The sequence below is a fragment of the Chlamydotis macqueenii genome, chromosome 17 (assembly GCF_036417535.1).
Source record: "Chlamydotis macqueenii isolate bChlMac1 chromosome 17, bChlMac1.mat, whole genome shotgun sequence".
Taxonomy (NCBI): domain Eukaryota; kingdom Metazoa; phylum Chordata; class Aves; order Otidiformes; family Otididae; genus Chlamydotis; species Chlamydotis macqueenii.
The window spans coordinates 3,436,228-3,450,202 of NC_141572.1; the positions used below are offsets into that span (position 1 = coordinate 3,436,228).

A 13,975-nucleotide genomic window follows, 5' to 3' on the forward strand; every position below is an offset into this window, starting at 1 on the left:
CGGTACGGCGAGCCGGCGGGCTCAAACCACGCGCCGCCGCGCTCCTGCCTGTCGGGCCGCGGGGTCTCCGGCGGCTCTCGCGAGACGGCGGGGGCGGGCGCACGTGCCGCGCGGTGTGTGCGGGCCGCCGCCGTCGTCGGAGAAGGAGGAGCCGGAGCCGCCGCTGCCGTCGCCCCGCCGCCGCGGCCTGAGGGGCCTTCCCGGTAACGCCACGCTGCTGCCGTCCCTGGGCTTTCCCGCCCCTTTCTGCTGGAGCCGCGCTCCGCCGCCCCCCCCGTCCCGGCGCCTCCCCCCCGGCCTTTACCCCCACCAGCATCTTTCGCCCAGCTCCGTTCCTCTCCCTCCCCCCGACCTTCCCTCGCTTTTACCCCCGTCCTACCCAGCGCCCTCCCTCCCTTTGGGGGTCTCCAGCCTTCTTCCCCCCGCGCCGTGACCCTCAAACACCCTTCCCCCGCTGTCGTCGTCCCCCCCCACCCCGCCTCTGCCGCCCTGGCCTTGTCCCTCAGCTCTTCTCGCTGCCCGGGTTGTGCAGCATCCTGGCCCCGAGCCTTCTGCACGCGTTTCCTGCTTGCTCCCGTGATCCTGGGGGGGGGGGGGGGGGGTTCTCATGCTTTGCAGACCCCTCCCCTGTTTACTCCTGTTTTCTAAGCCCCTTGGCCGAAAGCGTGTCTGCGTAAACCATTATTTAATGTATTACTGGGTTCAGTTTGGTTTGCTTGTTTTGTGGTGCTTGGGTTTTTTTTTTTGCCAGCGTCCTAGGATCAGATTGTAACTCTTCAGATGCTGGCTTTATTGACCTTTTTTTCTTTGCTGGTATGATGTGAGTGCACTTACTGTTCATATGGCACTGATTTAATGTCATACTTCATTTTTTACTTAACCCAGTATGTTCTGTAATTTCATGTGATATTCTCACAAGTCTTTATTTTACACTGCATTTTGTGGCACTTTGGGGTTTTTGCCTTTATTTGCCAGAATCCCATACTGCTTCGCGTCTTTTGCAGCCATTTTCTCCATATTTTTTCATTATTTCTTGACTCCTATTTTTTGTTCCCTGATCTCTCCTCCTCTTCTTACCACTGTACCTGTTTTCTCTGAGATTCGTGAGTCTCTGGGATTCTTGTTGAGTTGAGAAAGATGTGAATAACTTTAACCCAGAACCTAGGTCGTGATTCTTTCGTTCTGTGACCTCCAGGCTGGTGACATGGCCACAGATGTAGCTGAGCCTGTGGTCCCTGACTGCAGAGGAGACTTAAGGAGCGGTGCCAGGTCAGATGCCGACTATCCTCTTCGGGTCCTCTACTGCGGAGGCAAGTGCTGGAGGGGCAGTTGTACATGAGTCTTACAATGTGCTGTTTGTGAGGGCAGTCTAGCTGAAAAAATGAGAGAATTGGAGATTTTCTTCTGGGCAGCTTCTGTTGAGAAGCTAGGCCGCGGTCAGCTTGACCTTTCTGATTATTGTTCTGAAATAGCTTGTGTTGTGTACTTTATCTGAAGTATTTTTGGTGAAACGTAAGGGTCTTCCCTCTGAGAGACGGAGGTACTAACAGCTTTCTGTGTGTAAAAGAAGTGGGAGTGGTGCTCAGATTGTGATCTGCTGAGCAGAGAGCTCTTCCTGCAGAAAGCCACCAAAGCCTTTGGCACAGAAAAGGTCTCTGAGCAGTAGTATGACAATAAGAAATAAAGTCAGAATTCATAAAAGTAATTGTTGCACTGTGTTTGGAATTATTCTTTACTCATTATATTTGTAGTTACGTAGATGAAATTTAAAGGGAATTAAATATCTTGACAGGAATGTTTTTTAGATAGGTATGTTATTTTGCTTTGGGCTTGAATACAGTTGCAGGGGATTGGGAAAGAATCTCTGTTGTGAGTGAAAGTCTGCACAGCTGGTTTGGGTTTGTTCTGGGGCTGAGCCCCTCTTCTGGACATTGGCAGCTCTTGGAAAGCCAACCATGTCACCTGGTGATTTGTTAGGTATATCATTTCCCTCAGGTAGAGCTGGTGTTTTGTTCTGTTAACTTTTCCCAAAGCTGTAGGCGTCGCCTTTCCTTCCTTTACTGACTGGCTGCTCTTGCTGTGATAGTTTTATCCCAATCCAGAGTGTGTGAGCAAATTACTAATGAGAGAAAATATAAAATGTGGAACTGTGTCAATAAAGTAATCTTTTTCAGTCAATGTGTGGTTATAACCAGAAGTTATGTCATATAAGAAGTCATCTCTAACTTTAAAATACCATTTTGAATTTAATGCTAAGGCTGTACGTGGAGAACTTATTTTTGTAATCTATTCTTTTTCTTTTTTTTTTTTTATTTTTCTCCTCCATTCTTTCTCCAGTCTGTTCGTTGCCAACAGAGGTGAGTTAATTTTTTTTTTTTTTTTGTCGTCCCAAGTTTCTTCTCTTTGTCCCATGATTCTTAACTATGATGATCTTTTCTGATCTTTTCTGGCTTTTCTTAATTGTGGCAGTTCTGTGCTTCAGCCACTGTCATCTTTAGGATGACATGAGGTTTCTTATGCACTAGTATTAGTATTTGTGTTCAGTCATCTTAAGGAGAAATGGCTGAGCTGAACAGCAAATACATTTTGGTGTATTTGTGATGTATTTTGTAGTTACTCTGCTAACAACATTCATATGATCTTTCTTCTCTAGTACTGCGAATACATGCCTGATGTGACTAAATGCAGACAATGGTTAGAAAAGAATTTTCCAGATGAGTTTGCAAAACTTACAGTAGGTAAGAATCTTTTCTATTTTCTAGCTGATACGTGCCCTTAGACATATTCACAAATCTTTGAGCTTGTCCAGCTCTCGTCTCTTCCCTTTTGCTGCTGTATCAAGTGTGAAGGTTTTATTATTCTCTTAGGAGTCTACCGTGCTTTTAGATGCTGTGAAAATATGTTTGGTAACGTCAGAAAAGACTAAATAAACAATGTATGGTTTCAGTAATAATGTTTGAGGTTTCTTAAAGTTCCTACTGTAACCAGTCATCCATGTTCTTGTTTCCCATCAGTGAGTTTGTCGGATTTCATGTCTGCACAGTCTACTGTGGGTGGCTGCGGGAAAGGTCATTGGGAATAGAGAACGCATTGATTTGCATTTGGAACTTCAGTATTAACACTGTCGTTAATTTTTGTCTCTCTGTGGAAATTATGTGAAGAGACTGGGTTGGAATTGTAGCTGTATTTTTGAGCTAACGCTTTTCTGAAGTCTGATTTGCATAAGTACTATGATGAGGGTGTAACGTGCATCAGTCAAGGGGCTGCTGCACTCAAGCAAAGAGTTTATGGGTTTAGCAAAATAGCGTTGTACCTTACTTCCTGTTCCTGTAAGGCTGTGGTTGTCTGGCCGCTAATTTTGTTCTCTTTCTTCTCCTCGCTCCTTTCTGATGTATTTAAGAAAATTCACCTAAACAGGAAGCTGGAGCTGGAGAAGGCCAAGGAACTGTGGGAGAAGAGGAGGAGAAGAAGAAGCAAAAGAGAGGCAAGGTCTAAGTAGTTGATTGCAGTACTGATTTATGAGCAGTTTGGGGCATCCCTTTCTCGCCTGCTGGTCTGGACTATGGCACGGATTCCTTGCAGTGTGGTTGTTAGCTACGCTTTGACTCTGCACTGAATATCTTTCTTCCAGTGGCAGCAGAGTTAGTGTGGTGATATATGCTGATGAAAGAGTTGGGTAGTAGCAATAGCAAGTGAAAGATGACCTGCATCGTGTGTTTCGTTGTTCCTGTCATTGCTATTGCACTTATTCAGGGAGTAATTCTTCTCAGCCTCAAGTCAGCTGGCATGCCTCCCGGAATACTTATTTCTGCCCTGTTTAACAGCAGTGTGTAGGTGGCTTGCAGAGTAGGACAAAGACTGCTTTCCTCTGTGAATGCCTTGTGACACTGCTTTTGCCTTTTTTCCTTCCACCCATCCTCTGCATTCACGCAGCACGATTTGGTTTTATGCCTTTAACACTATCAGCTGTGTCTCCATGAACAGCTATGTCTCTTCCCAGCAATACTAATGGAAAACGTTTTCAAAAAACAACTTTGGAAGATACATACGAAACAATTTCAGTGCACTTTTCTCTTCTGTCACTGGAGTTCTTCCTGTTTAATTAATTAACATACTTTCCACCGTAAATCAGGATGCTGGGGTTATTAATACGCATTTGCCTGTGGAGTGTCAGTTGTGTCTGTAGTGTATCAGAAATTATGGTTAATAGCCACATATCACTGCAGATGTTTTATTTTTGCGTCTTGGTAACCAGTTATGTTTACCTTGTCAGTAGGCTATGTGTAGTGACAGCAGTGATTTATGTTCTGTAGCTTGGATGCTTTTCCCAGAGACTTCAGGACATGTTCTTTAACTTATTGTGTGGGGGGGTATGGTTAGTTTTCAGTCTGGCTTTTGGTTCTAAAATAATAATGTTTAAAAAATTTGGGGATTTTTCTGCTAGAATCTAAAGCTTCATGAAAACTTATGGTGTAGTGTTAAGTACAATGATGTAAGATTGACTGTAAGAGAGAGGGTGAGGAAAACCAAGCAAAAACTTACTAAGGTACTGCAGAAATTTACTGAAGAAATTTTAAAACAGAAATATACTGTCTTAAATTACCGGATATCAATTTATAGTCATGTAGGATTGCAAGTGCTGCATATTAGAAAAAGAAGTCGTCACAAGGGATTAGTCTGCTTGTCATAAATTCTTCAGGTTTTCACGCTAAGGAGTCTTGAGAACGTGAAACTTTGGTTACCCTGAAGTAACCTGATGAGTGTACGCAAAGTTAGCGGAGATCTTAATCTGGCTTGGAGAATCCTAATGAGTGGCATATGTGTCTTTTTGCATGCATTACTCAGACTAATAAATGCATGACGTGTGAACCATTCCCTCAGGTTGGTCTAGAAACAGCAAGAAAAAAGATGTTAAGTCACGTGGAAGTTTGGTAGACAACTGCTGTAGCTGGCTTCTGTATCAGAGACGTGGTGTTTTCTGCTAGCTCGTGTACAGGCATATGGTTCATCCTGCGGTCATGCACGGGCATCTAGAACTTAATCTGCTGTTTAACCCAGCAGCCTGAGAAGGCACGGCCTCATGGCCTCAGGAAATGGGCGTCAGTAAGTTGCTTTGCCTCAGATGCAAACCGTAAGGATGTTAAACTAATGAAAAATGTTAAAATAACGTTTAGTTCCCAGGAGCGCAACCAAAGAACAGTTCCTGAAAGAGAGGTTGAATGTAGAGCGAGTGCAGTGATTACTGAAGTGTGGGGAAAAATACTTTTTTGATAATTGTAGGGGGGTTCTGCTCTGCAAGCTGTGCTTGAACACACATTTGACATGCATATATTGTTATTTCTTGTAATATTGAGCTTTGACATGGGACCTTTCTTTAACTAAAAAAACTGAATGTGAAACCATGCAAAATATGTTTTTGTTTACCAACACAGATGGGGAAATAACAGTTTATTTGTTTATAGGGATGAAATCTAACCTCATATGTTTTTTTTTTTCTTTTATTAAATGTGACATCATTTAACTAATTATGTAATGTTATACTCTGTTCTAAAGGTGGAAGAGGTCAGATAAAACAGAAAAAGAAGACTGTGCCACAGAAAGTTACAATAGCTAAAATTCCTAGAGCGAAGAAAAAATATGTCACAAGAGTATGTGGCCTTGCAACGTTTGGTGAGTTGACTTTTGTTATGTGGTTTTTGTTGGGTTTAGGTGTGCTTGCCTTTAACCTCATGATATTTCCTCTGATGGTATTCCATTGAGTGATTTGCTTCCATCTGTGCGAAGTGAAAGTCCCAAGGTGCTTTTAGCAGTTCCAAAGCGTGCCGAAGGTACACTGACTTCCCTCAGTGATAAATTATTCGAGTGCTTAATTTCCACAGTGTTTGCAACAAATGAGGTGACAGGTTTTTTTGAAATGGGGCTTCCCATAGCAGTCCACTTGTTAGACTTCAGATAAATCTACTGTCTTTAATTATAAACATGTTTGTTTTCAGAAAGATGCTTATTTCATGAAAATTGTAAATGTATTACTGACAATTATTTTTACCTGTTCTTGAGACTGATGAAGTAAGGCTTTAACCGCCTTTGTCGTATGCCAGTCAGATCATTACCAAAGTGCATTAATAGTGCTGCCCTACGTAGCTTTGGTTCAGCTGCGAACAGCCACTTGGTGTGCATAACATCTAACTTCACACATTGATCAGAAATTCTGTTAAAATGGTAAGTTTGAACCTTGGTTGTGTTAACAAGGTATGTTACATGTTTCCTGCGTGAGAGCATCGGCAGTTTTCTTGTGAGGGATCAGTAATATGCACTAGCTTGGTCTGAACTGGATACGTATCTTTTCTGGAGGCCAATCTCAAAAATTGTTGGGACATGTTTCTGAAAGGAAAATACTGAAGCACTTCTATGGGAAGACTTGTTCAGTAACTGGAAGTTACTTAGAACTGCAGGGGCTTTTTAAACAGTTCTGCATGTGCTTTTCTAGTGAGTGCGTGTAGTGTTGACCTGCGGAAACAGAACGTGTAGAGGACATTGGGTGGTTGTTGCCTTGAAGCGTTTGCTAGATTTGTAGAGTCAGTTGTTTTGTATGTAAACAACAGACTTTTGCTGCAGTTCTCATTGAAAGCAAAGCTTTAACTGTAAACTGCCATTAGTTTTTTCAACAGTTAAAACAAGATTTTGGTTTGAGACTTGAGAAAAATACTTGTATGAAATGACCGTACTTAAACTGTCCATTTTTCCATCAACAGAAATCGATCTTAAGGAAGCACAAAGGTTTTTTGCTCAGAAATTTTCCTGCGGTGCCTCAGTAACGGGAGAAGATGAAATCATCATTCAGGGGGATTTTACAGATGACATTATCGATGTAATCCAGGAGAAGTGGCCTGAGGTAATAAACCCTTTCTTCTGTCAGAACTCTGGTTTTCCACAATAGCCTGTGACTGTCCAGTGATTTTGAAAAAGGGTTTAATCTTTGGCAGCACAGATTGTTGTGCAAAAATAAAAGACCGGTTGCTGGATTCCTGCCTATGAGTGACTAGGTTAAGGAGAGATTAAACTTCAAGTCAAATGTTGCTTCTGTTGTCCAAGAAACGTTAACTCCCTAAACAGGATGTGCTGTCACTCCATCCAGCTGTCAAATATCTGCGGTTTCTTTGTGACATTTCTTAATGGTGAATGCCTCAGTATTATTATATTGCCATGCTATTTTTCAAAATCTCATAAAATATTGCAAAATTAAAACCAGCCAACCAAACAACCCCCCCAAAAAAACCCAAAACCAGAAACAAAACCACTTGTGCTTCACAAGAATTTACCTAACTTTGGGTTGGACTGAAATGTTGATGGTTGAGAGGTTTCAGTGCGCTGCTGTAATCGCAAGTGGTCTCTTTGACTCTCCCTTGTTCTGGTGTTTTCTGAGTGTAGTTCTCTCAGAAATAACTCTGTAGGCTTGTCTTTATTCAGAGCCCCGTAGGCTCAGCTGTGTCCTGTAGGCACATGTCGCTCGCGTAGAATCTATAGTGGGGAATCTCGGATGGTGCTGTGTACCGCTGCCACTCTTTGTTACGTGTACGGTGGTGAATATTGAATGAGACATGTAAGAAGAACATACACCTGATATGCTGTGTTTTGGCCTTCTTTTTTTTTTCCTAGGTGGATGATGATAGCATTGAAGATCTTGGAGAAGTCAAGAAATGATAGTGAAAGACTACTTTTATTTAAATATATGGTTATAAATGATGTAGCCAAAGTGAGGCTTCTAAATCCATTTACTCCGCAGTGAAACTGCGGAGAACCCGTATCCTTGGCATTTTCACTGTTCTGTATAGGCTGCTTGGTTTTTTTTGTTGTGATATTTGCCAAAGTTAAACTGGGGTTCTATCATGCTTATGCATGAAGTAGATTTAAATAAAATTACTGTTCCTCACTGAATACAGTTTCTGTTTTCTTTACAGCTACTTTCCTCTAACACTCCTACAGGAAAATAACAATTTAAGTCATTAAAAGCTTATTTTTCATCTGCTGTCCTTTCTGCTGAATATCAGTGAATAAGGCCTGGGCTGCTGTGTAGAAACTCGTACCTCTGATTTAGCTGCATAAAACCTTAGAAATCAGAATGGGACAAACATTCTAAAGGTTTGTGGACAGCTAAAGGAAAACGAATCCTGAGGTGGTCAGGCAGTTGGACTAGACGATTGTTGTAGGTCCCTTCCAGCTGAACTATTTGATTCTATTAAGTGGAAACGCTGAGGAATAAGTGAATATGTCTGAAACACTTCGCCTGTTTTCTAATTCCAAACAACCTCCTAGCCCTGCCGGTCTTCTAGGTGAGGCGATTTTAGTGGCTTTTTGCTTTTAGTGTACGTACCGCTCGTTTGAAGGGGTTTAGTTGAGAATGGTGCATCTAAGGAGAGAACCATTTCACTGTAGTTTTTCTCTTTAAAACCTGGGCAGGGGTAGTTGCCTGTAACACGCAGTCAGGTTCTGACTCGTCTCCTGTTACAAATATTATTAATTCTCACGTTTTTCCCCGCAGCTCCAGCCTCAGGTAGGTGCGGGACTCGAACACGCAGCCCTGCCGCTGTGAGGGGGCGGAGCTTCTGTGTGCCCGCCGCCACCCAACGGCTGGCAGGGCCGGGGTGGCACTGCGATGTCACGGCAGAGGCACCAGTGGGTTCGGGGGACGCGGAGTAAAGGATGGGATGGGACATGGAGGCCTCGCCCAAGCAGGTGGCGCCTCGGGGCCCTGCTGAGGCGTGGGAGGCCGCAGGGCTCTGCCCACGGCGCGGTCAGCTCCCAACGGCCGGCGTTTGTTGTTGCGCTGGGTCAGCAGCGGTCCCGGCGGGCGTGCAGTGCTTAAATCAGAGGCAGCTCCATGCTGAAGGTGATGAGCATAAATATCCTGGTGTCCGCTATTGCCCGCTACCGCTCTGCTCCCCAGTCCGCTGTGAGGTCCTCGCCACTGCCTGCTGCTTTGCCCCAGGTAAAGAATGTAAGTAAGTTAACAGCGCTCTGTTACCTGAAATTACTCCTTGTCCCACTAATGATTTTGGTCAAGGACCACAGGTGGGACCACAAGCACTTTTTGGAATGGTCTCTGTTAATAATATAAAAATATTTGAACTGAAAACCTTGACTTTATTATCGGAGAATGTGTTGCTGCTTCTTTATGTTGAAATGTGCTCCACGTGTTACGTTCTATAGGAACTTAGCCCGAGCCCTGAGAACAGCACCGTTCAGAAGCAGAGGCGAGAACTCCAGCTTTTAATGGGAGAGCTGGAAGATGGTGATAAAGAACTCAATGAGACAATTGCAGTGCATCAGAGACAGCTTCTAGCTTGGGAAGATGATTGGCAAAAAATACTGACATTAGCAGAACGATGCAACTTATTAGAGAGTAAGTATTGTGTGTATAAAGAATAAGACCCTGGCCTTTTAAGTATGTTTGTGTGCTTACATCCCTCAATAACAGTTTTTCATCATATAAGGAGCCCTTCAGCCTTAAATATGCGTGTCTTCTTTCTGGGATCAAAACTGAAGCAGTCTGGTCTTGAAGGAGGTACGATAATCAGATAGCTCTTTCTCGTTTGAATATGTAAATTGCTTCTGTGGATTCTTAAAAAAAAAAAAGTCTGATTAAGTAAATGTGGGGGAAGTGAACAATTTGCAAACACGCTGATGCGCTGCAGAGCCCTGAGATTCTGCTGCACAGCTCTGACATCACCCGCAAGCCAAGCGGCTGAGCACCCGGCAGCTGTGAACGGTCTTGTTTGACAAACCGTAGGACAGAGGTCACCACAGAGTTCGTATTCCCTCTGACCCGGGTAGCTGGGGAATCCTGCTTCAGAGTATGCAACACGAGCATCCACTTCTAAATCACATGATTTAAAAACACTGGATTAAATAATTTCTGAGATTTAAAAGATTGTGTGGTGGTATCGGAGCTGTTTTCTCACAGGTGCCTTTGTCTTCCTTCTTTTCAGATGAGCTGAACAAGAGAAATGCAATTATAAAATCACTGACTGAAAGGTTAAAGTTTGTAGCGTCTCAGCAGAATGACATTGGAAAATACACCACAGAAGGTCAAAGAGCTGTCTGAAGAACTAACAGATCAAACTGCTCAGTGTCAGGCACTGGAGGTAGGAGTTGAGTAACGGTGTGATTCTGCAGTCCATGCATGTACAGAATGCCAGTGGCAGTTGTGACTTTCAGTGGTGAAGAAATATTTCACATTAAGGCTCCCGAGTTGCATTTGTCTTTTAGAAGAATAATGTTAGATTAAGGTGTAGTTCTGATTTGTTGGGGGAAAAAAAAAGCCAGAAAAAAAAAAGGCAAAAAAAGCTTTCCTAAGCTAGGACTTGGGGTTTGCTGTTTGCTTCATTTGGGGGAACACTGCTCAGAACCAACTTACCTCCAAAAATGTCCGGCACCGTGACTGCAAAAGGCAGTGCTGCCCCCAGAACAGTAGTGGTACTTGGTTATAAAGTTCCATCAGATTTTATTTACAGTCTACCACAGTAATCAAAGTTGTAACATTCTAAACCTGGTTTAAGGATATGAAAATAATTTATATTCAGCCGTTCTAGATTTTCTTTAAGTGATGTGGCAATGATGTGTTTATTGGGATAATTTTTCCCCTATATGCAATAAAGTATAGTAGTCTGCATCTTCATCTGTCTCATCAGCTTGACTTAAGACATGCAGGTTACGAAGACCCTTGATTGCAAGGAAGCGTGGTTGTAATGAATTGGGGAACAATTTTTCCTGCAGTCCTCTTTTCTCCAGATCCTCACAGCTTGCTCAGAATCTCACATTGCTGTTCATGATGTTTAAATAAAGTTGTGCACACGTTTACTGGTCAGTTTTGGAACTGTCTGCTAAAACAGGCCAGCTGCAAGCGAGGGAACGGGAGATTATTACTATGCTTAAGCTGAAGGTAACATCTGTTGTCTCGTCAGGCACTAAATGTGGTCCAACTGCAGTGCAGTTACTGGTGACTGCATGCAGTGGGTTAGTCCCCATTGATCTCACTGCTGTTTAATTCTTAGGCTTGCTTGAGAAGGGAAAAGTGGTCAACAAAGAATAAATGGTTTATTTTCATAAACGAGCTTGTTTCCTGGCTTTGATTTTGGGGTTTTTTTTTCCTCGAGAGCTCAGAAGAAAAATCTGTGAAACAGCTGTAACAACTGCAATAAGATGTGCTGTTGTTTTGTCAAAATCCATATGTAAGATAAAACAATAATCAAGAATACATTCTGTTTCGTATTTCAGGACAAGGCTATACTTGAAACAACTGATCACATTACTGAGCTTACATCTAAATTCAAGAAGCTGAGAAGTGCATTGTGTGCAGCAAAGACAGAGGAATTCAGTTTCAACAAAGAAAAGCAAGAGCTCATACTGAGACTGAAAGAACTAACACTTGAAACAGATCAGCTGAGAGGTAAATGTTTTTACTGGGCACCTAACTTAGGTGTAGACCAGCATGATTCCTTTTCATTCTGGAAAATACTACGTTTTGTGTTAAAGATGACCTCTCTGAAAAGATGAAAGGAAAAAAATAAGCAGCAGGAAGAAGTCATTCATCTCAGACAGGAAAATGACTGCTTGAGGAATGAGCTCGCCCTTACTGGTAAGTGTGGGCAGTTGGCTTTTCATGCCTTGGCTTTCAACAGCTCAGAGACTTCTAGGCAACAACAGTTCCCCAATATCTGTGAAGGAGGCAACTTCTTACCTACCTTGCTCGCAGTTTAATAAAGGTATATACCTTTGTGTGTTGTTCTCCTATGAAAGCAAAATCTAGGGCTTCTGCAGGGACGGTTTATAAAATCCTGTAAAAGCACAAAGTTCACCAATGTGTATATTTACAAATTCACTTTTTCTTTTGCTTTTCTTTAACTCATGTTTTGGTTTAAACTGGTTTAATGTGCAGGATTTGGTAAACTGCAGCTTACTGTCTGTTGATAATCTTTGCTTTGGTTTTGGGCAAGAAAGGCAGGCTGATGGTTGCTGCAGTATTCTTACAGACAAGAAATACACACCTTGAAAGATAAGGTGACCAAAGATGTCCTCTGCTGTGAGGTGATTTACTTGCCTCTCGGTTTTTGTCTACCATTACCTTTGCTGAGTATTGATTCCATGTCTCACTACTTTAAAAACAATAGTAATGGGAAGTATTTCCCAGCACTTCCCTGTACGAGGCATGAATTAGAATTAATTAATGGATTTCCTTTCCGTGGAAGAATGTTAGCATGAAGAAGTAAAATAAATCAGTCAGTGAAGCAGAATATTGCTGCTAGTAAAATAAAGCTAGGTGCTGGTGAAAAGTCCGAGGAAAATACTTGATCTGCTTCGTTGTCTTATGGTTTTTGTTGCACTTTTTATTTGGAGAGGAAACAGATCCTTTTGACCTTAGGAAAATGCTGTTGTTTTGGTGAGGTACCTGTTTCTACTGCTACAGACATACGCATTAACAAATATACTTGCTTTGTGCCTGTTCACTTTAAGTAATTTTTAAAATTGTGTATGTTTTAAAACAGTTGAGAAAGCAAAGAGATCAACTTCTTCAATGTGCAAAGCCTAAACAAGCCTGGACTGACCAGGAACTATCAAGTTTGCGACAGGTACAACCCTAGTAGTGTTTCTACTCTGGGATTATGAAGGCATTTTTCAATAACATCAGACCTGCATGGAACAGTATTAAAATGTTAGATCTAGCTGTTCTTAACTAAGAAAAAAAATCAAATTAGCTGTTTCTGCCTTGCTGGGATCCCTATAGAAAGTTGATACTTTTTTTTTATTTTTAATTAAAAACCCACGGTACAAATCCATGTGATTTTAGCCTTTGTTGTAGAATTGTATTTACTCGGTCCTACAGTGAGTAAATATCACTCTCGTAGCAGTGAAGTGGGGGCACCCTGGGGAGATAAGCGCTGGTCAGTGTGTGTGTACGACCAGAGAGCGCTGGGCTCCAGAAGTCACGGGAAAGGCATCGGGAGTGGGGCGGGCTGCCTCACATGCACGCCCAAGGTGAACTCAGGCGGTGTGAAGGGGCATGGTGTACTGAAAGGTCTGGTTTTTGAGGGAGACTTAAAACCTGCGCTCATTTGAGGTTCTCGAGGCATGATCAATTTTTTTATTTCAAATAGTTGATCAGTGTGTTATCTTCTACATTAGCTTTACAAAAAATCCCCTGCAGCGAAAGCCGAATACCACGGTCATCATTCTGTGTCCTGTAATTCTGCATAACTTTTGAACAACGTAATAACAACCTGTAGTAAATATCAAATAACAGTAGCGATACTGTATTTATGGTTCAGTGTGGTTCCATTTTAGAGGACCACTGCAATCTTCTAACAGAAATACTGTTTATTGCTACAAAGCATTATTTTCCTAAATACGTGCAGAGATGTCTCCTTAGACTTGCAAGGCTTTGGCAATAGTTTGACTACAGGTATTGGTTTATAAAAACATTTTGAGGACATTGGTTTATAAAAACATTAGGAGGACAAGCAATGTCTCAGTACCTTATGACGATGCTCCTGCACGCCAGACTTTCACTAATGCGCATTACTGTCCTTAAACAGATCTACGTAAAACAGCAGCGTGACTTGCGATTTCTTTGTGTCAGTTTGGAGAACTCTCAGGAGTTAAGTCAAAAGCATGAAAAGGTGGCACAAAAAAGGAGGTAAAGTGATTCCCCCCCCAAATCTCTTTTGAGGCTGAATCCTGAAAACTTTCACTTTTTGTCTTGTCCTTAAGTGGTTTTTAGGGGAGAAGGAACAAATTCAACCTGGGCAGTGCAGGTAGAGCAGATATCCTTTGGTAAGGGAGGGCTGCTCTACCCATTTGGGATTTGCTGCTCAGCTATCAAGTTTTCTTGATGCCCACGTTTGGTCCTAGGAGCCCTGCCAGTCAGGGGTGGATTGACTCAGTGCAAATCCCAGACTGTCTGCTTTCCAGCCTTTGCTGA

General features: G+C 42.5%; 2 protein-coding genes across 3 annotated transcripts; both read left to right on the forward strand.

Annotated features, from left to right (window-relative positions):
* Positions 1-11: 11 nt before the first annotated feature.
* DENR (density regulated re-initiation and release factor) lies at positions 12-7,935 on the forward strand. The gene is made up of 8 exons (XM_086761747.1): positions 12-203; positions 1,196-1,310; positions 2,338-2,357; positions 2,654-2,738; positions 3,401-3,484; positions 5,554-5,670; positions 6,753-6,892; positions 7,657-7,935. Exons 2-8 carry the CDS (start codon positions 1,205-1,207, stop codon positions 7,699-7,701), a joined length of 597 nt encoding a protein of 198 aa, XP_086617873.1. The 5' UTR covers positions 12-203; positions 1,196-1,204; the 3' UTR covers positions 7,702-7,935.
* A 783-nt stretch (positions 7,936-8,718) lies between these two features.
* Positions 8,719-13,684, forward strand: CCDC62 (coiled-coil domain containing 62). 2 transcript variants are annotated; one of them, XM_086761745.1, is made up of 7 exons: positions 8,719-8,986; positions 9,208-9,400; positions 9,987-10,142; positions 11,275-11,446; positions 11,533-11,635; positions 12,543-12,626; positions 13,590-13,684. In XM_086761745.1, exons 1-3 carry the CDS (start codon positions 8,879-8,881, stop codon positions 10,100-10,102), a joined length of 417 nt encoding a protein of 138 aa, XP_086617871.1. In that variant the 5' UTR covers positions 8,719-8,878; the 3' UTR covers positions 10,103-10,142; positions 11,275-11,446; positions 11,533-11,635; positions 12,543-12,626; positions 13,590-13,684. The 2 variants fall into 2 exon arrangements, with proteins under 2 accessions (XP_086617871.1, XP_086617872.1); XM_086761746.1 differs by lacking the exons at positions 11,533-11,635; positions 13,590-13,684 and having other exon boundaries at positions 12,543-12,557.
* Positions 13,685-13,975: the final 291 nt, after the last annotated feature.

What these genes read in the sequence shown, in the direction of transcription:
- DENR (XM_086761747.1), top strand. Translation starts at nt 1,205, where the DNA reads ATGGCCACAGATGTAGCTGAGCCTGTGGTCCCTGACTGCAGAGGAGAC. An exon ending in GTTTGCAAAACTTACAGTAG is followed by an intron (nt 2,739 to 3,400) that starts GTAAGAATCTTT and finishes GATGTATTTAAG; the next exon opens with AAAATTCACCTAAACAGGAA. An exon ending in TCCAGGAGAAGTGGCCTGAG is followed by an intron (nt 6,893 to 7,656) that starts GTAATAAACCCT and finishes TTTTTTTCCTAG; the next exon opens with GTGGATGATGATAGCATTGA.
- CCDC62 (XM_086761745.1), top strand. Translation starts at nt 8,879, where the DNA reads ATGCTGAAGGTGATGAGCATAAATATCCTGGTGTCCGCTATTGCCCGC. An exon ending in TGCCTGCTGCTTTGCCCCAG is followed by an intron (nt 8,987 to 9,207) that starts GTAAAGAATGTA and finishes TACGTTCTATAG; the next exon opens with GAACTTAGCCCGAGCCCTGA. An exon ending in ACGATGCAACTTATTAGAGA is followed by an intron (nt 9,401 to 9,986) that starts GTAAGTATTGTG and finishes CCTTCTTTTCAG; the next exon opens with ATGAGCTGAACAAGAGAAAT.